This window comes from Erigeron canadensis, chromosome 2 (assembly GCF_010389155.1).
Source record: "Erigeron canadensis isolate Cc75 chromosome 2, C_canadensis_v1, whole genome shotgun sequence".
Classification (NCBI taxonomy): domain Eukaryota; kingdom Viridiplantae; phylum Streptophyta; class Magnoliopsida; order Asterales; family Asteraceae; genus Erigeron; species Erigeron canadensis.
This window is the reverse complement of record NC_057762.1, coordinates 45,290,781-45,316,161: the sequence shown is the minus strand read 5'-3', so window position 1 is coordinate 45,316,161 and position 25,381 is coordinate 45,290,781. Positions and strand designations below refer to the sequence as shown.

The 25,381-nt window shown below is 34.4% G+C and overlaps 5 protein-coding genes and 1 non-coding gene across 6 annotated transcripts; 2 read left to right on the top strand and 4 right to left on the bottom strand.

The window, feature by feature from the left end:
- Window positions 1-699: 699 nt before the first annotated feature.
- Window positions 700-5,894, bottom strand: LOC122586593 (tRNase Z TRZ3, mitochondrial). The gene is made up of 12 exons (XM_043758575.1): window positions 5,472-5,894; window positions 5,248-5,337; window positions 5,097-5,141; window positions 4,975-5,029; window positions 4,832-4,875; window positions 4,320-4,721; window positions 3,659-3,918; window positions 3,395-3,521; window positions 3,224-3,274; window positions 2,376-2,779; window positions 1,339-1,969; window positions 700-1,186 (listed from the first exon to the last, which is right to left on the bottom strand). Exons 1-12 carry the CDS (start codon window positions 5,853-5,855, stop codon window positions 869-871), a joined length of 2,811 nt encoding a protein of 936 aa, XP_043614510.1. The 5' UTR covers window positions 5,856-5,894; the 3' UTR covers window positions 700-868.
- A 150-nt stretch (window positions 5,895-6,044) lies between these two features.
- TRNAN-GUU lies at window positions 6,045-6,118 on the top strand. The gene has a single exon. It is a non-coding gene; the product is annotated as a tRNA-Asn (tRNA).
- A 1,124-nt stretch (window positions 6,119-7,242) lies between these two features.
- On the top strand, window positions 7,243-8,827 carry LOC122586595 (photosynthetic NDH subunit of subcomplex B 3, chloroplastic). The gene is made up of 6 exons (XM_043758577.1): window positions 7,243-7,558; window positions 7,652-7,762; window positions 7,857-7,913; window positions 8,001-8,063; window positions 8,466-8,528; window positions 8,631-8,827. Exons 1-6 carry the CDS (start codon window positions 7,358-7,360, stop codon window positions 8,703-8,705), a joined length of 570 nt encoding a protein of 189 aa, XP_043614512.1. The 5' UTR covers window positions 7,243-7,357; the 3' UTR covers window positions 8,706-8,827.
- Window positions 8,828-10,240: 1,413 nt separating this feature from the next.
- LOC122586594 (aquaporin TIP2-1) lies at window positions 10,241-11,452 on the bottom strand. The gene is made up of 3 exons (XM_043758576.1): window positions 11,231-11,452; window positions 10,855-11,105; window positions 10,241-10,749 (listed from the first exon to the last, which is right to left on the bottom strand). Exons 1-3 carry the CDS (start codon window positions 11,355-11,357, stop codon window positions 10,381-10,383), a joined length of 747 nt encoding a protein of 248 aa, XP_043614511.1. The 5' UTR covers window positions 11,358-11,452; the 3' UTR covers window positions 10,241-10,380.
- Window positions 11,453-14,319: 2,867 nt separating this feature from the next.
- On the bottom strand, window positions 14,320-19,641 carry LOC122586474. Its single transcript, XM_043758460.1, has 6 exons — window positions 19,531-19,641; window positions 19,114-19,381; window positions 18,803-18,889; window positions 15,136-16,043; window positions 14,848-15,027; window positions 14,320-14,728 (listed from the first exon to the last, which is right to left on the bottom strand). The coding sequence occupies exons 4-6, from the start codon at window positions 15,994-15,996 to the stop codon at window positions 14,510-14,512; spliced, it is 1,260 nt and encodes a 419-aa protein (XP_043614395.1). The 5' UTR covers window positions 15,997-16,043; window positions 18,803-18,889; window positions 19,114-19,381; window positions 19,531-19,641; the 3' UTR covers window positions 14,320-14,509.
- Window positions 19,642-21,460: 1,819 nt separating this feature from the next.
- On the bottom strand, window positions 21,461-24,014 carry LOC122587336 (auxin-responsive protein IAA21-like). Its single transcript, XM_043759470.1, has 5 exons — window positions 23,502-24,014; window positions 22,273-22,484; window positions 22,028-22,169; window positions 21,872-21,933; window positions 21,461-21,769 (listed from the first exon to the last, which is right to left on the bottom strand). The coding sequence occupies exons 1-5, from the start codon at window positions 23,885-23,887 to the stop codon at window positions 21,732-21,734; spliced, it is 840 nt and encodes a 279-aa protein (XP_043615405.1). The 5' UTR covers window positions 23,888-24,014; the 3' UTR covers window positions 21,461-21,731.
- Between the last annotated feature and the right edge of the window lie 1,367 nt (window positions 24,015-25,381).

The window sequence follows — 25,381 nt, the reverse complement described above, 5'->3', positions numbered from 1 at the left end:
TGTGGGCTAAAATCGACACATTGACACTGTTAAAAGGTAAAAGAGAAGTAAAATTTAAGGAAAACCAAATTTATATGAAGTTTGGACGGATGAAACGAAAGTTATATTTAAAGAGGGAATGATTAATGCTCTTAACATGTTCTAAAAATCCTCCTAATATATATACAAATACAATCATGAAAAATGCTCCATGTATTTTAGTAGAATATCTCTAACCACAAGCCAAGCTACATTCAAAAGACATGTTTCACGAATAAAGCACACAACAACTCTCTCAAGCATTTGAATGTAGCAGATTCGTCCTCCTTCGGGCAACCGAAGATGCATCTCAGCCATTTGAGACAGATGATGCAGATCCATCCTCCTTCCCCCTTGAAAGGTTATGCCATAGTTTTTGTAGAGTTGATGAATCATCTGTACTTTCGGCTGCATCTTTTGGTTGTTATCTAGTTGATAGAGCCTAGAGGGTCAAATAACAGGAATACAGAAAGCAAGTCTCAAAGGAACATCAATAGTTGGTTTCAAAATAGATTTAGGATAGATGATTTTGAGAACCCTGGCATTAAATATCATGTACTTACATGTCAAGTGATCAGGTTTCATACATTGTTGTGTTCTTTTTTTTTTTCATATCCAGAACAAGTCTCATAAAAAGGGTTTCAGGTACATCATACATGACCTGTTGGCGTTCTTTTATAGTTTCGCAGCAAAAATATCACGATTGTATTAATCATGTGGGCATTAAAAACTACAAAGTTAAAATTGATTCTCCAACTATACAAAACTCATTCTTATGAATGTAATCAAAAATAAGAGGGCAATGAAAAGAATCAATAAATGCTGTATACTAAAAAAAAAATTAAAGAATCTAAGCCGCCAAAGTAACAGCATCTTCAACATCATCAGATTCGTCGACAATCATTTCGTTTTTGAAAAGTAGTTTAAGGTAAGGAAGCACTCTTGGAAGCACATGTAGATCTGCAAAGTTAATGCTCATCATGTCAAAAGCAATGCATGTTTTACGCATATAACTTTCATCAAGCACTGGAATTTTAGGATATCTCTGACTGAAATGGGTAAGGACGATGCGATATGCTCCTGCGGAGTTTCCCACTTCAATGGCTTCTTCTGTTGTGCTGTGGTTTCTTGCTATTGCTTCTTCCACTAACGCATCCTCAAAAGTTGCCTGTAATAGCAATTTCATGAAAACCTCTTCTTAATATGTTGCTTACGAAGTTATGGGTGCTATGCTTTACATCATCAAACTAATTATCTGATTAGTAAGCTTTGGATTACGAAAAGCTAATTCCGGTGTAAAAATACAGGCGGATTGCTTACCTCATGTATGAGAACTGTCGCTCCTTGAGAAGCTTCTACTAGTTGGGGACACGGCCTAGTGTCACCAGAATAAACAATCTTCCACCCAGGTATCACTCTACCATCACTAGAGATTCTATCTGAACCCTTCAAAACGACTCCAAAAGCTTGAGGGCAATGGACAACTGGAAAACTGACGACACCATCTAAACCTGCATCTGCGAGCACATCCTTCAAGTTCTTGACAATCGGGTACACTATGCTACTATCCACGGGACTACCTGGTCTTTTCCAGTGGCTCTGCATCTGACTTCCTTTGGCAAATAAAGTAGAATCAACTTTGTTTTCACTTGGGGATTCAATATTATTTGACTGGTTATAATTTGATCCAAAAGAAGCTAACGAAGATTCTGTTGTATGCCTACAATCAAGAAACTGCATATCTAACTCTTCAAGTCTTTCGTACGCATCTAGAAATCTTTTGAGTTGCCTAGGACCAATAACTATTAAAGGATCATGTGGCAGCCCTTTTAGCAAATCTCGTCTGAGAGCGAGTAGTCTTACTAATCCCGTGTGGTGATCTGCATGGATATGTGAAATCCAAATACATTTTAAACCTCTAACTGCATCATCTGCCCCTTGAATACCATATCTGTACAGGGAAACATTAGTAAGACCAAACATTAGAGGTGACAATATGAGTGATCAGCAGTTTGGGTAATGGGCCAAAACGGTCAAACTGGATTGACTTGACCAGCAAGCACCTTTTTTGTCCATCATATAACTTTGTCTTGTATAATTAATGGATACTTGTGATTATAATTATAAATCAAATCTACAAATATGATTATATAGAAGAATATATGCATTGAATAGCAAAAATAGACTTTAGGCAAACTTACAACCAATTCGACTCATTTATACTTGTGGCTAATTTTGTAGTTGATCCAGTTAAGATACAAAACAACCCAAATCAACCGACTCAAAAGTAAAATAGGTTAAAATTGTAAATTGCGGGCACAATAAAGTAAGCTTTTACGAATAGACTTTGTTGTTACCTTCTTTTAAGCTGTCCCAATGTTCCTTCCCCACAATCTAGTAGTAAACTACCCTTTGAAAAAAGATTGATGAAGATAGAGCTAACATTGCGATACTTGGAAGGTTGAGATGAACCCGTTCCTAGAAGGACAATCTCAACATCTTCTCTTGTAACATCCTCCAAACAGCTGGGAAGAATGTTTTGATTTAACCAAGGTTCTTCAGTGATTTTCCCATCACCTTCAACAGAGGTTACCCCCTCCCCTGCATCTTCTTCACCTTTCCAAAGATGAGCAACTTGTTGAGCAGCATCTGATATCTCTGGAATCTCTGTAAGTAAGTCCTCTATGATTTCATTACGGCCCGCTTTCGTTGGTATACCAGATCTGTCCAATCCAAGGTGTGCAACTGGGCGCAAATGGAACTGCAAAATGGAAAGAGATTTACAATTCCAACAGAACTCACAACACTTCTTTTCAACACAGTACTTTATTTTTGTTACTAAAAGAGATGATCTGTAAAGATGGGCAGACTAGGCAATACTAATTTTTTGTAACACTTCTTTTCAACACAGTACTTTATTGTTGTTACTAAAAGAGATGATCTGTAAAGATGGGCAGACTAGGCAATACTAATTTTTTGTAACACTTCTTTTCAACACAGTACTTTATTGTTGTTACTAAAAGAGATGATCGGTAAAGATGGGCAATACTTTATTGTTCTTTTCAACACTTGGTCTCTATACATAGTAAAAAAGCGACATTTATTATAAGTGAATGGGTCAGGGTTGTAATCAAGTAACATGCAGATGGGGGTAAGTAAATGCAAGTGCGCCTATGACTTGAGCACTTTCTAAATAGGTCCACACCTTAAGGAGATTTTCAGCAGAAATAGTCTTGGAAAGCTTCAACCCAGTATCCTGCAGGTAGATAAAAAAAAAAAACTAGCTGTAAGGAAACCTCGAGAATGCAAATTATAGATAGCTATGCTCCCAGTGTCCAATACTAATTTGATCATTGTTCTTTAATATGTCTAATACCTCAGCTGAATGATCTGATTGTGGAAGAGACCAAAATCCTGGAGCTGGGAAGAACTGGGGACATAAGTAGTTAAGTCGGGCGGCAACTCTCGCACTAGATTTTAGAATTGGAATCTCAATATTCCTCCTGTAAAAGTAGCAAGAACTCTGTTATTACTTTAATTCTTTGTTGTTCAATAATATGTGGAAGCTGGAAGACCTTTTGTTTTTGTCAATAACTTATTTACTTATCAAACGAAACAAAACAAGCAAAAACAGACTTACATCTGATGTCCCGCCATAATATGTTCTGCCTCACCAAACCTTGACATCCACTTCTGATAATCACTAGAGTTTACAACGAATTGTGGACTTAAATGAATTACACAATTGACAACTTTGTGTTTCTCCATGGGAATATCAGCATAGTAGGTCTCTAGAGATGGCGTAGACGATAACTCTCGGAAATGAGACTGGGTGGGGCAATCTACAAGGAGAACAATAGGCCCAGGAACAGAAGGTCCAAGTACATCATCTGGGTGAACCTGAAAACATATACAACAAGTATTTTAGAGTGGGTCAGGCAGATTAATCAGTCATATTTGGTATGGGTTGAAACAGTGCAAGTCTGGTTGCACAACCTACAAACACATTTATATGCATCATGCATTATTATGGACTTATGGTTATGGCGACTATTTGATAAAACAACAATTTAAACTTAAATCTTAGTAAACCAGTTTGGGAGACTGCATTAGAAAAAGACTTTGACCAGCTTTCAACATGTTTATCCATTATCCTGTTAAGCAAACTTTTTTATTTGACCAGTCTGAGATAAAACACAGCCCAATTTCTCTCATTTGACCTGCTGCTGCCGTTTGGTCAACATTGTGATTTATGATAAATAGATTAAAAAGGAGCAGAAAATAACATATGATAAATGTACCATGATGTTTTTCAAATCTGATTTCACTGAGATTCCTTCTTGTAGTTCACGATATTTGGGTCCGGGTCTTAACCCCAAGGCTCGGGCCTTTTCAAGGTCAAATTTACCCCTAATTTCAGGCAACTCACAAATGTACAAAACGGAAATATCACTAGACTTGAATGCAGACTCGTCTTCCTTGAGACCATTGGTTTCTGGACGCAACAAGACAGCTGATATCTTTACAACTTCATCATCAATAAGTTTGAGTTGATCATCAACTTTCCCAGAATTATCCACAGAAACCTTATCAGATTTGGATGATGGGCCAAAGCATCGTGAGTGAACCATGGCTGCATTTGGAACAAAACATTTCATTGCATCCACTAAATACTTAAACTCTGACGGTCCCCATACATTTACCTTCAAAGATCAAACCAACATCTATATTAGCTTATGAAAAACTATTTCATTTATCCAAACCACATAAAACTTATATTAATAATTCAAGCTATCTTTGTAGAGACGCTTACAGATATCCCTTGTTCACCAGTGCCAGCCAATGTCAATAACAGACCTGCAATACAAATTTCACAACACAAAAATATTGCACGATCACTTCATATATACACACTGATTTGCAATATATACCAAAGCTCAAGAATAACTTGCAAACCTGGTAGTCCACCAGCAGTTTCAGAGCAGACACGCGAAAGGAATATGTGATCAATCTAAAAAAACAAGTAATTCCCATTAGTAAAAAAAAGTTTACATGGATCTTTGTAACATCACGTTTACCTTTGATAACTTGATCCTATGCTCTGTGCAAAATCGTTGCAGTCCCTGAAAACATAAAAATCATAAAATCCATATCAACGATCAATAATTTTTTAAGGCATCAGTATTGTATAACCACATTAACAGAAATAAATTCGATCAAAAAACTTACTTCTCCGGCATTGAATATAAATCTCTGCTTATCAAAAAAGAGTAAAACTGATGGGGATGTATCTTGAGTATCCATCCCAGTTCCTAAAATCTGCAATATAAAAAATTCAAACTGTTCACAAAAAACATTCTTTAAAAACCCTAGAAACAATAAAAATAAAGATATAAACTAAAATTATTTACAGAATGTGAAAAGAAGGAAAACTAAATCCCAAAAAGATGTACCTGAAGATAGGAAATCGTATTAATGGGATTGAGTTTTCTAACTTTGAGTTTAAGGTCTTTGGGCCTACTACTTTTATCTCTGCCTTCTGCCCTTCCCTTATTAAAACTGGCACCAATTTCAACATCTCCGTTATTATTATTATCTTCTCTATTTTTCCTCATTGATGATAACGATGTGTTTTCACTCTGTTGTTTCAAAGAACTGGAAGATTTATTATTATTAGAATCTTTAAAAGATTTTTTTGATGATTGTGATTGTGAGGGTTTTCTTGAAAGGCAAGTGAAAAAAGAAGAAGAAGAATGAAGGGAGTGTTTGGGTTTTAAAGAAGAGGAGAATAACGGAGGTGTGAAAAGAAGGCGTAAGTTTGATGACGCTGAATACATATTGCCGGAACCCTATTTTCTAGTTGTATATATATACATACATACATACAGGTGTGTAAGTATATGTGTGGGGTTTATCTAAAACCTCCCCTCCCACCCACATTAAAAAAAAGTTCCAAATATGACAATCATCACAATTACAATGTGTTATACTTTTAAATTATTAAAATAGAAGTTAAAAAACAAAAAGCTGGAATAGCTCAGTTGGTTAGAGCGTGTGGCTGTTAACCACAAGGTCGGAGGTTCAAGCCCTCCTTCTAGCGTTTTCCTCTATTTAACCTTTTTTTTTTTTACTTTTTACAACTTATTGGTAAACTTTGTAAAGTTTTAACACATAAAAAAAAAAACTAAAATTCCCATTATTTGTAAATAGTCAGGTCGCACTATCCTGGTGGTAAAATTTATATGTGTGATAGAAGGTTAGATTTTGAACCATCATAAAATCAATAAAAAACTAGTGTTAGTGAATAATCCAAACATGAAAAGTTTCTTCAACGTTAATATTTAATAGGTAAAATGTTCAATTTACCATTATTTTTGACACGAAAGCTTTTACCCATATAATCATATTTAAATTTATAGTTTTCATAAGCATAATAAATATATAGATGTAAAAATAATACTAAAACTTGTTATGGTTAGATTTATATCAAAATTTAATAAAAGATTAAAACTTGATCCAGTTAGGTTTTTATCAAATTTTAAATTCCCATTTTTTTAGAAAACATTACAATTGTAAAAGTAGTCAATTAACCAAGTTTTTTGGTGACCCTTAGACCATTCAGCAAACCTAGATAAAGCAAAAGGTAAACTGACTAGATATGTAAATGAATTATTAAAATAGTTTGGTGAAATGAATAGGTGAAATGGTTTACCGAAAATTAGTGGGCCCGGTTTCTTTTGTTTTATTTTGTTTATTGTGAGATATAATGGGGTATAGTGGGATATTAAATTTGAAGGTCATAGATTAACGGGAAGGTGATGTTGATGAAAATGTCATGATGACGTGACAAGAAAAAGTGTATGTGGAAAAGGTAAATGGTTAATAAAAGCTTATAGCTATTTATCAAAATTAAAATTTTCAGTTTTCTCAAACATGTTATAAATGTGAAAATATGGTAAATTTACCGTTGCTTTTTTTCCCCTTTGATAAGTTTTAACCAAAATTCATATGACCATCTTTTAAAACCATTACCTTTTCGACCCTTTTATGTTTTAACCCAAAACCAAATTCCCACTTTACCCTTCCCCGAGTGCAACTATTTGAAGAGATCGAAGGGATAAAATTGTGAACAAAATTTATGGACTTTAGATGGAACAAAATACCAATGGGTGCAGTGCAATCCCATATCAGCAGCACCAGATAAGATGTTTTATATCCACATACATAACAATCTATAATATAATGGTGAATGTAACAGTAATCATCTAAATTTAGCTAAACAAGAATGTGCATTCTATGAAGAAATAAAAATATAAGGTCTAAATAACAATCTTTAAAAATGGGCACAATTCAACACATGCATGCTTATGGCATATCTTCATTCTCATACAATTTCAAGAACACCTTTCAAAGACCCTCCTTCACCAGGTGCCACAGTTATTCTAGATCAAGAATTCGAGCCATGACTGCAGTACGTGATGGTCAATCCAAAGCTGCACCGTCTCAAGAACCTGCTTCGATCAATTTTGCTTTCGTTAGTGTAAGTCGTCAAACAGAAGTATTATTTCAAAGCACATTATATAGATTACAAGATTCTGATGATAAATGTGTTTTTGTTTATATTATATGGCAGTCAGTGCTGCTACCAGATGGAACACCTGATGTACATTTTAGAACCGCGAATGGTGGACAGAAACTTAGGGACATAATGTTGGATTCTAATATCGAGTTATATGGACCATATGTAATGTCCTATCTATTTTGATGGGTTTTTTTTTTTTTTTGTCAAATTCTTTATGTATTTTGATTGCATGATCACCTTATTGTTGGCAATTCAGTCAAGACCACTGCTAAACTGTGCTGGGGGAGGAACTTGTGCCACTTGCATGGTTGAGGTATTAGATCATCAACTAAGATAGACCAAGTTTAAAATTTATAGTAATTAGTGTGTCGATAAGTGTTTCACTTTGGTATTATCTCAGGTTATTGAAGGGAAGGAATTGCTTAGCCCACGAACAGACAAAGAAAAGGAGAAACTCAACCGGGTATGACTATTTTTAGATGTGGAAAAGTGGGTGGATTGGGCGACTTGGGTAACGGGTCAAGCTGGATAACTTCTGTGGGGATCGGAATACGTCTTTTCGAGTTGTGTTCACCTGAAGCACTAGTTGTCTTAAAACACATAATGCACTATGGGCGGATTTTGACCAATGTGACCCGTTTCCTTTTTAAACTTATTTTTATGCTTCCAACCCATCATATGTAAAACATAACCCGAATTGAAATGGGTAGAAGTTGACACCTCTAAGGCTCTAATGAAATTAGGATCGGGATCAGTTCATAAGTGAAGAAATTATATATGTTGCATAAACTTGGTACGAAAGTGAAAAGGGAAATAGACTAGGTACTAAAGTTTTCGAAATTAAGCTGTGTTACATGAACTGCAGAATCCAAAAAATTGGAGGCTTGCTTGTCAGACAACCGTAGGGAAACCAGATTCCACAGGCCTGGTATGTAGTAGTCAATATTTGGATATATGTGCTTTGGGCATATAATAATTAGAATATAAGAGTAACTATAGCTTAAGTGAAAATTGGTTGATGCAAATGTAGGTTGTGATTCAGCAATTACCAGAATGGAAAGGGCACGAATGGACATATGGAAAGGAACCCCCTCCAGAATCTTAATTTTGTTATTTATATTGTTGATCTGTAATGCTGTAAATGAGGAGCTCTGGAATGGTTTTAGTGTTATAATGTTGACACATTCTTGAATGAAGAATACTATAGAATCAGTCAATTTATTACTCTATTATAGTTTAAACAACAAATTAATTTAGAAGTTTATTTTCTGCAAGTACTATTAAGATACACGAGAAAATGTTCAATGTTGTTCAAGCCTAGGCCCTGTCCCTGAGGCAACAGCGCTAAGTCGGTTTTTAAAGCCCAGTCCTCACAGGCCTATTCTCAACTAAGCACAGTCTTTACTCTCAGGAATGAGCCTGGTTTGGATTTTTTGGTAACCACAATAGACCAGTCTCCAAAAGATTGAGTTTTTGGTAACCACAAATTACGTGAGAGATGTATGAATATTTGTCTTCCAGACAAAAGTCAATATATAAACAAAAAAATTTATACAAAACTACACTAATACACTACATATTAATTGGGAAAAATGATACAGCTTAACTAAAAAAAATGTTAAACTAATTGAACGGTCCAAACTGAGCCTTCTGCATGACTGGTTGCTGGGCCAGGTTTAGCTAAGAGTAGTTATAACTAGGCTCTTCACAGGCCCTAGTATAGATTACATTTTTTTTTATCCCTAGTATGGTTGGGCTCTTTTTGTGCACCTGTAGACTCCATCTTGTCTTCCTATATGTGTTAGCTAAACCTTACATGCAAGATTTCTGCATAAACATACCTAAGACAACATACTTTACATCAGCTTCGAAATGAAACTTTAAAATGTCACCCTAATTAGTATGTGCACGTTATACAGGTTCTCATTTCTTCTCATTAACAAACGAATGTCCTTACTAATTCAAAGCTCCAATTCTGCAAACCATATTTCACCCCATATTCTAGAATGACTACTAATATCTGATGATTCTATTTAGTTTGGAGAGTGTAACATCTCTTAAATGTTAATTACAATAGTTATGTGGCTCTAATCCTAGATATCTATTCCTTGGGTATTTGGAATTAGTCTTCTCATATGTCACTTTCAGTTTCTTATTGTACTTCCTCTCTTTCTCAATGCTTATTATAATCATTCAAAAGCCTAGACTAATAATAAATCGTTTAGTTCTTCCCCAAGTAAATGCAAATTTACAAGAATGATATACACTATGAAGGATATGTTGCTTAGTTGTTGGTTTCCTACAACTGCTGTGAAGCAAGCTTGTGTCGATATTCAAAATGGAACAGCGCGGCGATTAAACTTTAGTCATATGGATCTGAATATCGATAAGAGCATGCGCAGAATCAAAATGGGACCTCTCGACTCTCTTACAGCCTAGCTACAACTTCAAAAACACACACATTTAGAATCACATGCATTGATTGATCCAAATAGGCCCGCGCACCACCCACTATATTCTACTTTTGTTTAACTTATTCGAAAATAACAACCGAAAAAAAGTCCCAAATCATATCGCACACATATTGCGGGTCCTCTTTCTATGATCTCAAAACAAAAGAATATCTGAAGCATTACCCAATTTCAAAACAAAACAACTTGGATAACCATCTCATTAAAATGACAGGATAAATAAATACATAGAAATAGCTAATTCTTCTTAATTTTACAATTAAAAGAGCCCGGAATTATTCAAACACGGATAGAAAGTTCATTGGAAACTTAGTAGTCGTTGGTGAGGGGAAGATGTTCATTAGAAAAGAACACATTTGGGTAAATAGCTCCGGCTAAGCCACCGCCGATAAGTGGTCCAGCCCAGTAGATCCAGTGACCAGAGAAGTCAAAGCTAGCAACAGCAGGTCCGAAAGATCTGGCTGGGTTCATCGACCCACCAGAGAACGGACCTGCAGCTAAAATATTAGCACCCACAATGAACCCAATTGCAATAGGTGCAATTGTGCCCACTGCACCCTTCTTTGGGTCACATGCGGTGGCGTACACCGTGTAGACCAACGCAAATGTGATGATGATTTCCATAACCATCCCTTGTATAGCCCCCACGCCATCTGCAACACCGTGTGTAGGGACAGCCTAAAAATAATAAAAATGCAAAAAAAAAAAAAAAAAAAAAAAAACACTCTTAGAAATCTGTTACAGTTAATATAAAAAAAAAAATGATAAAAATTAAACACTTACCAAGCCTCCAGTGACGAAACTGAGAAGGAAAGAAGCGGCGACTGAGCCCAAGAGTTGTGCAATCCAGTAGAAGATTCCAGTTATGATGGTGATTTGGCCGCCAACAGCCAACCCAAAAGTGACAGCTGGGTTGACATGACCTCCCGAAATGTTGGCAGCAATGGACACGGCCACGAAAAGAGCAAATGCATGGCAAACAGCCACAGCGACTAGACCAGCTGGGTCGAGTGCAGCATCTGCTGTTAACTTGGCTGTGTATCAAATCAAGAAAGACAAACCAACTTAATCTGTTAGTATATAAGTAACATATCATATTGTATTATATCAATGAATATCGACTGTATATATATATATATGTAAAGTTAGAATAATGTACCATAGGCAATGGCCGAGCCAACGCCTGCGAAGACGAAAAGCAAGGTGGAAATGAACTCAGCAATGTAGGCCTTAATGGAGGCTGAGCTGAAAGAATCGTCAAAACTACCAAACGCAATTCCAGGCATTTTATAATTTCTAAAAAAAGATTATATATAAATAAGTTACAACAAGATAGAAAGAAAGTAGATAGTAGATTCTTTATACTCTTTAGGACAACACACAAGTGCCTTTATATACTGAAAGGGGTTTACCTAAGTAGCCTTTGATGACGTTCATTATATATATATATATATTAAGAATTTATTTATGTGATGTTGAATTTCATAATTTATTGAATACAACTATTAGATGGTAACAATTTAAAATTACTTGTCAACATCCATATTTTTTTATGTGGTCAACATTCACTTCTCAACATATATTTTTTATAGATTTTTTGTAACATTCTACTCGTTTCATCCTCATATTACTCATGTCTATAAGCTAGCTACACTCAAAATGATCTGATGTTAATTGTGCCTTTTCAAATTGTTGATACTTTTACTTAATTAATTAAGATCTTACTGTATTATTTAGTAGTACCTATTAATTGTATTATCTCGATCTTCAACTCTTCGTTAGCCAATATTCTTTTCAGCCCAAAAAAATATATGAGAAACATAACATTATCAACACTACATAAACAATATGTAATTAGCCGGTGTCAATTCTACTTTTGACATATATTCAAAAATATCTCGTTTTAAGTCGAGATGAGTTCAAGATACCCAAGTTGAATTTCAAACTGAACATGAGTATCAAGATATCTGGCTCGTAGATTTTTCAAGCGTCATGAGATTTCAACCTTTATGCATACAATTTTCGTGACAGGGCAAGTAACATGAAAAACATATATTATAAAATTGAAGGTAATTGTTCAAATCTCGGTTTCATTTCCATTTAACTATAGTGTTAGGCCTATGCTTACAAGAGGGAGTCCTCACAGCTTTTTGACTGTCACGTCAGCATCACAATCACTCAGAACTCCCATCAGGACTCTCCATGTCGATATAACAAGCTTCTTAGAACTTCTTCGCCACATCATCAATTATTTTATGATTTATATATACACTACATATAAAAAAATAAAAATAAAAAAAAACTGCAGCCGACCCCACCTCTATAGCATCCTTCAACTTTCTGGTGAGGACTCTTGGCCAAGGACTCCCGCTGTCTATAGCGTCATGCGTCCTCTTGGTCCAAGACGCTCCATTTTGGACACTATAAGCATCGGCCTCATCAGTTATGTGATACTCTAAGGTTCTATGGAAGACTGATAATGGATGATCGCCTAATTTTGTTATATGCATATTACCAAAAAAAAATATAAATATGAGCCGAAGACGTGAAAATTCATAGTAGAGATATTTGTGAAATATTTGCTATATGCATATGAAATAACCAATTTTATTGTTTATCTACACCTAAACCATTTTAGTTTAAATGATTAAAGAAGAAAACACTAAATATATGCAATTATTTTGTCATGGGCCCGTTTTGGGAAAAATAATTGATGAAAAGACACCTAATGATGGGCCCATATGAACCGACCAATTTTGGAAAGTAGGAACGTGACGGGCTGATGGGTGTTTGTCATACATTAGCCGTAGTCGGTAAATACGGTTCCATTTTGAGGCTGTATTTCCACGAGGATCGGCCGGCTGATGTGGATGGATAATATATCATCTTGTATACATACGAACGTACCCCACCTATAGTGACAAAAATAATAAAAGTAATTTAGCTTTAGAAAAATACAGTACTAGGACAAATATTGAGAAAATATTTGGTATCCATTAATCCTATTTTTTAATTTCGTTCTCTGATTTTTTTCACATGTTATTATCTTATGGTTGAAGAATTATTTATCTATTTAATTCAAAAGATTGATCTTTTCCCTTTCTTTTTATCTAAAATTTATATATATAAGCTAAAAACATCCATACAATATATGAAGAAAGTCGAAAGTCATAAAATTCATAAATACTACATTTAAAAAAGCATGGGGTCAAAAGTCACGAAATGCATGAATAACTCTGATTTTTCAAATGACTTGCGGATAATACAGTATTAAGTATTAACAGACGGAACAAACAAGTGTGGTCGGGCCCCGGCCCCGGCCCCTTAAAAACACCCCCACTGGTCATGAGCATACTTTTCAATGTACGAAATTAAAAGTTTACCTGAAAATTGTATCGACATGAGTATTATTTTTACATGTTTTCCAATTTTCACTGGCACTAGACACATATTTTCTTTTCACCCATAATTGTTACTCCTTTTTCATACGAATTATAATCTTATAATAATGCATAAAAGAAAAACATGTGGGCGTCATTTCATTTCCAGTAATTAAATGGGTCGGGGGCCTATTTTGGGTTGAACCAAATAGAATAGAGAATTAATTAGATGGTTTCTTCTCTTCGGTCTATTTAAAAATTGTATATATGGAGTTCGGACGGTGCCGTCATGTTTCTGATGATGGTGACTGGTGGGTTGGGTATGAGACATCATCAAGTTTGAAAGAAAAAAAAGATTTATATTCTATAAACAAATCATAAACATATGGCATATTCTATCTTGTATTTCCTGGGTATAATGTTAAAGATTAAAAGTTTAAAACTTTCCATTTGAAAAAAAAAAGTTCTTATAACAACATTTTTCTTTTCCACAACCTTAGTATCAAATAAGTCCAATGTTTATAAAATCCCTAACAAATTAAAGTACAACTTTTATGTTAAAAATTATAACTATTAAATGATATATGTCAAGAATGCTGATTTTTATCTTTTGTAACAAGTGAATTAAACTCAAAAGTAATATAGAAAATATGGATATTGATTGACAACTTTTTAGTGTTTTTACTAATTACAGAAATATGTAATCAGATAGATTTTTTTATTTTTTTTTAAAGTACTGTAGCATAGATGGATTTTAAAACCACAATAGAATTACCTGAGTTGAGAACTAGCTGAATGAATTTTTAAAAGCCATAATTGTGTAGACCACCCTGTAAGCAATAGATACCCCAGCATGAAAGTCACAAAATAGGCAAATCCACGAAGTTTAAGACATGATTTCATGTTCGACAATTATTTAAGGAGGTGATCAATGCAAGTTGTCTACTTTTGATCCAAGGCAGTATGCTGTATGAAAGACACCTACCTGCCATCCTCCTAATATTATTAAAAAAAAAAACAAAAAAACTCTGTTTCAACTTAATTTGCTTTGCAAAAGACTAGTGCAATTTCAAAGTAAGCATTCCGATAGCCTTGTTTCCAGCCTCTTGCAGATTTTCCCTGAGGTACGACATCAGTTTCTTCCCCGCCTCTTTGTTGTGATCCTGTTCCTCCTGTAGCTCAAATTCTGTCACGGAATGACGCCAACATTTTAAAGGCTGCGAGCTACAGAAGCAGCATGAAATCTCTTGGTTTCCCAATAACTCCCTATGAACCAACTGTCACCAAATGGCAGAAAGATTACAACATTCTATCAAATATGAACTTGATCCATGCATGAAGAAACAATAATATACATTTGATCGAGAAGCTAGTTAATAATAAAGCAGTACAATACCCGTAGTAGCAGACCATAGTTAGATAACTTGAGCTTCTTAACCCGAGGACACATCCAAAGCATTGCATCAGCAAACTCAACAACATCCATTGACCTTGATCTTCTTACATATATCTTATTAGGGATTAAATCAAGTGGAGGAACAAGGGATTCTCTAAGGTGTTTCGGTAATATGAAATTCTGCTTTGCAGCATGCAATGAAACCAAAATGTAAGTAAATGGCACCACAAAAAAAAAATTAACAGAAAAGCTAGGATCATTAAACAAAACGATGTTTTGAAAATGTACCTTGTCAGAATTAGTATCAAATGTCAACTTTTTAGTATGCTTCAGACCTTGAAGCATTTGATTCAATCTACGGAACCACATCTCATCACGACTTTGGTACCGATTAGAATTTAACTCAATCAGAGCTAAGATGAGACTGGGACAGTTCATACTTACAAATAGAACTATCGTACTGCCAGTGTACATGAAAGAAAGTAGGTTCGCGGTATCAATGGTAATTTCCACGAAGTTTTTGAAGTTCAACAACCGTAACGTCCGAAGAGAATTACTTGAAATGTTAATACAACTTTTAATATCACAGCCACTAAGTGTCAAGACCTGAAGAACAGGAAAGCTTTTGTTGCAATCCTTGAACATCATGTTGTTAATAGCAACCCCAACTAAATGTAAAGTCCTAAGTTGTGTGCTAACACCAAACTCTATCACGCAAGGCCTGACACGAGGTCCATAAAAATAGAAAGTTTCAAGAAATGGTGTGTTGAGGTCTACATTCTTCAAACTTCCACAATAGTTCAACTCAATAGTCCTTAACTTAAAATTCACAAGCTCGAGTTTTCTCATTCCTGGGCATTTTTTTAGAACAAGAAACTCTGCTGAGTGAAAATCATCCTCTAAAACCCTCAACAATTCCTGCTCATTTAATCTGCACCCATACAGATAGAGCATCTTTTCATTTTGTGCACTAAGTCGCCTCCATTTCCTCGATAATAAACGAATCTGGCGTTGGTCTGATGATGGAACGAAAGATATCACATGTTGCAGCACACTTTCAGGCAATCTGGAGACTTGATCCCGAGAACCGAGGATCCCATGGCGGCTTCTCAAGAACCTTTCCCAAGAATTACGTTCTATTCGTCCCATCTTGAGACTTCACAGAAGATTTACTGACCACAGATGTAAAATATCTCCTGTACATACAATAAGATCCATAAAGCAGAGAACTTTTCATGCTTGTGCATCTGATTCAGTATTGACTAGATCAACCAACACTGGATATATGATGCTCCATAATATTGTTGCAAAATTAAATGAGAGGCCATGTATTAATGTTAAACTTGTTTTATCTAAACGTTAATAAAAATAATTTATTCTTCTAAATACAGGTTATTTATATCATATTAGGGACAACTTATTTGCCCATAACACATTATGAAGAATCTTGCTACTATTAAACAAACAGATCAATCACCTCCATTAGCGTAAAGAACATCTAAAAACCATATCAATTGGCAGTTCATAAAACTTTTAAGTAAGGACACTTCATACATATAAATTTTATTAAAAAATTCAATTAAAATCCTGGCCTTCAACAAATCACCAGCAGCATAATCATTGAATGACAAAATACTTCATTTAGTTTTCATCCAAGACAACAGACAATAAGTAAATCGTTAATTATGTATATACACGTCTTACACAAGGAATCATGTTGTCCGAGTTGATTAATCAACTAGTTAGTAATCATTAACCAATGTTTATGCCGCAAGAGCCTTCACCTTTTCGAGCCAAATAGTATTATAAAATCTGGGATCAAAGTTTATAAGCAACCATATGATTATTTAAAAACATCTCAAGTGCCATTGTCATGTTTAAAACTCCACATGAAATACTTTTAGCACATAGACACACACACTTACAAACACCAATCGTTTGAATCTTTGATTCCTTGTCTGAATAACATTTCTTTTAAGATCAGAATTTCATAAAAACAAGCTCCCCGGCAAGAAGCTAAAGAGGAGATACAATTGAAGAAAACTTGGTCCAGTCGATCAAATTAAGTTTAAGTTTCCTACTTCTGTCAGAGATCCAAATGAAGGAAAAAAGATTAACATTATCGTCTACTGTATCACTACACTGTCTTCATCAACTCATTAACCTGTTCTCATAGCTAAGATTGCCAAACTTGCACATCAGCACAAAGACTTTCATGTAATGCACATTCCAAACAACAACCAACAAATACCGACATCAAGGTAAAGTTCCACATAAACACGCAAATTGTATTTATGGACCTTGCAATATTACAACCTCGTCCCAACCAAATAGACTAAATACAACTAGCATGATTACATGTGAAATAAAGTGCAGAATTTGAAAAAAATTCTAGAGAAGAATTGGCATTTAGCTTTCTACTTGCTGAAATGAAACAGATCTGGAAGTACACATGAATCAAATGCAATTTTAACATTAATACACTGACACCTTTTGGGGAATTAGAATAAAAAAGATTGCACTGCAGTCATTAAAGAGTAAGAAATACACTTACCATATGGAACATTGATTTAAGATTTAAGATGATTGATCTTAGAAGGAATGAAATTAACTCCGCAGATCAATCTTATTGATGAATTGCCAACGCTCGTCCAAATGAAACTTCTTTACCTTCTCCCGTCCGATGTACTTCTAAACCGTTCTCTCTAAATTTAACTCTGGTGTTTTTAATAAATAGCTCATCCTAATGCAACATCTTTGCTTAACTCAATATGTTTAGAAGATCTTTTCTCTAATCTGTGCTAGATCTAAGGGTTTGATGAAAAAGTTTATTACTGTAATATACTGAAGTTTTTGATCCGTATAAACGAAAGTCTAGGGTTTATATAGAAAGGGGGCATTCTTAAGACAATTTAATGAATGGTTGATCCAAAACCGAATCCGGATCCGAATGATCAAGAACCCGATTTGCAAACATCATTAATTAGTAATTAATGATATAACATTTGTCTTATTCACTACAGCCATATCAAAATTCTATAGAAATTATTGTTGATGAGTGGAAAACAACTACAACTTAGAAAATTTACCGTCTTTTCTTTTGGTTTTCCTAGGTATTCAACCCGGATTGCAAGCTGACTAATCCCAGGGCAACCACTCGCTTTGCGAGTAGCCCAGAGTCATCGCTGGTGAACCTCCATGGAGACAAGTGTCTAATTCATGTTCTTTTAACAAAATAGCTTTTGTCTCGCATGAAAAAATGTGAAAAAATGTATAGTTTTTCACAATCTATACATCTTCTAAGCCAATTAACGTGTGGATTCAATATTTAAATTAACGTATGACATGGACATAGACATACATCAGCTACTAATTTACAGTCAACCAATTTGTAGCATGCTAGGAATACATCGGTCCTAGTCTATTTGTAGTTAAATGATGCAAAAGTTGTATTGGGGGGTGTTTGGTTAGTGGGTATGATGATGAAAGAAAGGGTTTGATTACCAATCCAATTGTTTGGTTGATAGGTTTGGTTTGTAAAAGTGGGAATTAAACCCATCTTATTAAGCAATACTCAAAACCCTACCCTCTTGGTGGGTTTAGAAAACCCTTTCCCAAAATTATATATACCCATAGTGATTCCTAGGTCTAAACCGAACACCTCCTCAGTGTTGTGACATGATGTCATGACTACGGTTTCTAGCATACATCCATGAGAGGTAGATTATAGATCTAATGATCCATAATAAAGATGGCATACATGTAAAACTAATGCACTACAACAAGCCATGCTGGTCTGTCTAGATACTTGGGTTTCTGATTATTTTTTCTTCTTCCCAGGGATTTTATACCACATTACCACGACACAGATAACAATTTGATAGGTGAGAATATGCATCTTAATAATGAAAAAAGTCAATTATCAGTTCAGGATTTACTTAAGCAAGTTGTGCACCTTTTGAGGACCTTGATGGCTGGTATAATGCTTGGCATTTTGAATCATTGTGTTTTTACATGAAGAAAGAGCTAAATCTTTTGAGACCTGCAATGGCAAACAAAAAAAATCAACTTGCATATCAGTTTATTTTGATCAAATCCGCTTGGTATAACAATGCAGCAATCCAACTCATTAATAAAGCTATATATAGTCATAGAAAGTGAGATGGACTAGTATGCATTAATATCAAAATGGGTGGGTTGGGGTCAGCATGTTATAAAAAAAAAACTTTTGTCATGGAAGACAAAATGTAGAACAGTAGTACTTACATGATATCTTCCTACACCAAGATGCCATTGCACTTGATCAAGTTTGTATACCTGACCACAAGGTACCAGCCTTAATAAAAGGCTAAAAACAGACAGTCGCTCTTCGCCTCTTCTTATCAAGTTGTGTGAAAATATCATTGGCGAATTCCTCTAGATAGGTCGTATAGAGCAGAGGCATTTCCTCTAGAATTGGAGTTGGGCCACTGGGCCCAGATTTACCATTCAAAAGAAAGCAAGCCATGTTTAGACAAAAGAAAACCTCAAGGTCCTGCAAAGAGACCAAAGGGTCAAACTTATTGTCACCATCTCACAGAAACACTCACAATTTACAGAACATAGCAAAACCTAATGTTTCAATAATACCCATAATTTACAACAATATATATATATATACACACACAGAGAGAGAGAACGAACCTAATTGACCTAACTGAGAGCTCAATTGTAGCAATCTATCTCCACTCTACATATCAACTAAACCTAATTGAATCTAATACAGTTTTGGTTTTTCTTTGTGTTCTTAGAAACTGCATCACTTTCCTAACAGATAACAGAACACTGTTTTTATACCAAAAAAAAAATATGGCCCATCAAAAGTAATATGTATGGGCTGGGTTTGACCACTGTTTTGGGCTTTTGTTTAGTGCAAGATGGGCAGGTGGCTGAAAGCATGAAAATATTAAACAAAAACCTGACGAATGAGAGTGGAACTTTTAAGGGATGTTCAACCTGACTGACTTTGGGAAAACTAACTTGGCAACAGAATGAACAAACACGTTTATTATAGCTGAGGAGATAACCACACGGTTAGTAATGAGTAAGCTTCATGGTATGTTATATAGGTTTTTGATATGTGCTAGTTTTTTTTTTGGTACGATTGTACGATGCAGACTTGAGCAGGCATTTAAAGCTGGCTTCACGTCTTGTATTGGACGACAACTATGATCTTTAAGAAATAAGACAACTATGTGATCGATTTTATATACATGGTTAGTATGCTGCATCGAGCTATGTTGGACTATGACTTTTGTGATCGTGTGTGATACACTAAATATTTGTTTTCTAAAAAAAACTGTACTATGATGTTTGGGTCGGCCACTAAACCCACACTCAAATGACATATTTTGACCCATTACCCGACACGCTCATTTCAAGAGGTGGACATAGATGCTTCATAGATAGAGATGAGCCATGCAAAGATCTAGAATGAAGAAATTCTGGAACAAAGCAATGGATGCAAACGAGTTATGTTGGCCCAGGGAACCATAGTGGGATTTATAAGGTTATATGCAGCACTATTTTAATCACAATAAGAAACTAAAACCATCTGCACAACATTTCCAGAACATCCGGTTTGTGCAATCTGCACCTGAAAATTATTAGGAACTTCCTGCATAAGTTGGTCCATCACTTACTCATCAAACAAGATATGATCCAGCAAGTGCACCAAGTCCTATTTTTGGAGATGTATAATTTGGCTTGTTTCAAAGGAAGGTCTATCAAGACTCTAGACTTTTACCTTTAACAGATACTGTATATACAAATGGCTTATGTATAGGGTCCTCCAAATACCATTTAATGACTTTGTTACACGGTGATATTGTTTTTGTTTGATCTTACATAAGAGCTCCCAGAATGGGCACATTGTGTTATGGCTTTATCACTGGGATTACCACTCCGCTTACAATGTGATGGGTCGTGTGATGAGGATCGAATAGATACATTCGTATCTTTTGCTCAAAATGAGACATTATTAATTCATTGCATCTTTTGTATGCTTGGAATACCGTGCAAGCTCAAAATGGCATCTTTAAGCCTAACTGGATACAATGCTATGCTTCAATGCTGGTCTGCTTAAAATAGGAAACTAACAGGTCAACATTTGACCATCAGTCAAGGATTCAATGCATGCGGCTGCACAACAACCATGAGTCAAAATGGTACCCACATCTTTATTTTGATTCTCATTCTTACTATGCTGATGATCAAAACACTTAAAAAATTTACCAAAAATTATGATCAAAATCATTAATATTAACCTGATTTTTTAGATAATGTAACTTTGATCAAAAGACTTCGTTGCTACATTGTTGTAAAATCTACCCCGTATTTTGTTTGGACAGCGTTAATCTAACTAGACGACAAGTAACAAATAAGGCTATACGAGAAATCTACGCACTTGTTGTACAAAGAGATGTGAAGGTCGTTTTCCCTTAATGCGCCACCAGTGTTGTGTACATTGAACCCGAAACAAAAAGGGATTGTTGAACATGATATACTAGGACATGTAGTCCACTATATTATGTGGAACATCCACATGCTTAACCGAAAAGTCAAAAACAAATAATGAAGATGAATAAAGCCATTTACATTAAGACATGTCAAGTGGTTCATAACATGATTACCAAAGAACTGGAAATGTTTCCTTCCAGTTATGATATTTGTCTACAAGAAACATTCTGCCGTCCACGAAAATACCAGAAAAAAAAAAAAAAAAAAAAAAAAAAAAAAAAAAAAACCTACAAATCAAAATTATCGAAGCACATATATGAACTCTTGATCGGAATACCTTTTTTCTCTGTTCCGACACATGTCCCTTGTAACGTTGGATTATTGTGCTAGTTTCTGTTCTTGCACTTGTCCGTGGACCTTGGAGCTGTAATCAACACAACAGCAATTCAAGATCCGCAAAAGCCAACTCCAAAAACATAATATAATTGGAACTTTTCTATAAGCTAAATAAGAATGGAAGCCATACCTAATCCAATTGCTTCAGAGCCTTTCATGATCCGTAATCTCTTGCAGGAATCAATGAACATCCTGCAAACCAATAACACAAATTGTTAGTTAATACAAATTTTCCGAAGAACGATTAATAGCAAAAAGTTTTTATTGTTTCTAAAGCAAAACTTACTCCCAAGGAACATCACCAACAAGCATCCAATCACCATCTTTATCTTCATATGTCAAGACACATTCAGAGCCATGAAGAAGATCTTTTAGGTTACTTTCACTAAGCCCTTCTCGCCTTTCGATTCCATTAGAAGTACATTGACCTAATTCACACGAATAGCCATTAGTCAGAACCATCAAGAAAATCAAAAATTCAACAAATTTATTGCAAGCTAAGCGAAAAGACAGTAAATAAAGCAAGCATACCGAGAGTAAAGCAACTGAACATTTTCTCAAGAGCCTTTGAAAGCTCTGCATAATTACGGTAGATCTTGAGATCGATCTTCCTTAAATATGGAGCACCATCCATGCTCACCTTCACATAAAGACACCCACTGGCATCATCGTTTTTTGACGAATTAGTGGCCATGGTGTTCTTACGGAAAGATCGAATTGGTGGCCATCCTACCACTTGTGCCCTGTTACGTAATCCAACAGAACTGTTACTGAAAACCTTCGAGTTCAAAACACATGTTCCCTAAAACAAAGAGAAAAACTTGTTTCTTTGGTAGTTCATTGGAAAAAACTATAAATCATTTTATTTTTATATTGTAATAAATTCATATTCTTTGACTATGTAAATGAACTTTTCCTGTTATCTTCAATAACCTCATTTGTTTATTATTAATTTATTAATAGAAGGAAAGAGAGATATAAATCAACTAAAAATATAACTTTCTTCACTTAATTAATGTTTTCAAGACCAGGACACCAGGTCTTTGAAGACACATATAACTTTCAAGATATATATAAACAGGACACAATCTCAAACAAAAAAATGCAAGTTTTAGTAAACACACACACAAAAAAAAAAAAAACAAAGCCAAAAAATTGTACTTTTGAAATTTAGTTCATGGAAAAAAGATACAAATCAATTTAAGAATAGGAAAAGTGGAAAACTAGTTAAAGTTTTGTTATTGTACTTCACTTGCCTATTCAACTTTTGTTGAAAAGATTATTATGAACATATCTTTAGGTTGTTGCCAAGTACTGGTATATAAATAAATGGAGATTCATGTAAAGGAAAGTATATCTCCAATCATGTGTATAGACTTAAAATTTCATTGACAGCAGAAAACTCAATTTTCTAGAGAACCCATTTCCATTTTCTTGAAAAATAAGAATAGAAAATTAAAAAGAGTGTGTAGTAAAAAAAAAAAAACGCGACTTATCTTTCTATGGTTTACCAAGATTAGGCCTTTAACAAGCAGACATAACTCCAAACAATGTCTATGGTATCTACAAGGTCATAACACAACAAATTTTCCACAAAGAAAACCTAACAAATTGTTCTTTGGTATCTTACAAAATACGAGTAAAAAAGATGCAAATTAACTAAAGGTTTCAACTTTTTTAGCTAAATTTTTCCAAGATCAAGGCTTTGTCAAACAAATATAACTTAGCAGAAAAAGGGTATTAGAATTTAGAAATCTTACTTAGCAGAAGGAGGGGCAATTCCATTTTCATTAGCAGGGCCTTTATTTTTCTCATCGATAGGCTTAACTTCAACTGGTTTTTGTGCTTGAATTTTTCCCAGTTCAGATTCAGATCCACCCTTCAAATCCCACTTATCTGAACCATTAAGATTAACATCACAAAAGCCTCTTTTAGCTCCTGACATGAAATTCTTGATAGGCCCAAAATTAGTACAATCATTTTCTTGAGAAAAACCAGGTAAGCCAAGTCTCAATTCAGTGGCTTTGAGATTAAGAACATTGTTGGTTTCAGAATCAGATGAGATGTTGGAATTTTCAGAGCTTCTTTCCATTGAAGAAGAAGCATCTGCTAAACCTATGTAATCATGTTCAAGTGGCACAGACATCAATGAAATCCTGACTCAAACTTTATCAAGAAATTATATATAGATATATAAACTATTTTACAGTGAGAAGAAAAAGGTAGAGAGGGTGGGTTTGGTGTTTGTAGGTGTTTTGATGCAGAAGAGAAGGTTCTTTGGCATTTCACTTTGCATTTATTCTCTGTTTTTAATCCACATTCTTGTGTCTAATGATGAGATTAATTTTTAATTTTTTTAATTAAGGTAAAATGTTCATTAATTCTCCAACCACTGCCCACTGGTTAAGTGAGTATCTAACATAATGGAATACCTTTTTTATCTTAAAGGTATTTGATACATATATCTAATTTATGTTTTCAGAACAAGTCTCAGAAATGAGTTAAATAATAAACCTTTTTTAGTAAAAACAATAAAACCTTTTAAATTATGTATTGGTCTTAAATTATGTATTAGATCATATGTTATCAAAATTCATTAACATATGAAACAGTATAAAAATGTAAAAGAATTGTTTTTCTCAAAACCTTTAAAATAGCATTTTGTTAACCTGTGAATAAATTTGTTCACGTTTCTGTTTACATGTGAAAATGACTATATATAAGGTTTAGGAAAAAATTTTCTTCTGCAACATATACTTTTAAAACGTTTCATATACAAATATATTTTAAAAATATGTGATCCAAAACATGTTTTAAGAGGTCTCACGATTTTTGTAAAAAAAATGGTTCTTGAAATAAGGCTCTCATATATATATATATAGAGAGAGAGAGAGAGACAGAGAGAGAGAGTTTGGATATTGTAAAACAAGTATTAAAGTACAATAAATAAGACAAAATTGTAACCCTTATATGATGGTTAAATTGATACACGGTTCACGAAGCAATTGATGCACGATATTTTTTATGATGCACGGTGATTTTCAATGAAAATAAACATATTGTTTATTTGTTTTACTTTAATACTTGTTTTATTTAACCAAAACCTATATATATAACAATAATGATAAAAGAGCATCCTAAATTATCTTATGAAAAAATAATAACCCTTAGATGAAATTTAATTTTGATTAAGAACATTTTGATCAATAGGAGATGTCATGTTTGACTTGAAAATTAGTCAATATCAATATTAATCTTTCTATTTCATATCATCTCTATCTCTATCTATATATATATATATAAAAGACTATCTCTAAGCTCGCCACCTAAGCTTTTTCCAACGTGGCATCACCATATTGATTCAAGCGACACGTCAGCATGCCATGTTAGCACTACATACGCCACATAAGCATGTAATCTACATATTTAATTAATTATATAAAAATGAATGAGGCGACGATGGAACCCACAACCTCTCATCTAGCATGTGTTAGGATTTGTCACTTGAACCACAATGTTTTTCATTTATTTTTGGGAAAACATAATAGTTAAACAAGACAATCCATTGATTTTCATTAATTATTTCAATGTCATGTTTTTTAAATTTTTGAACCGGAATTTAATGCATTGATTGGATTTC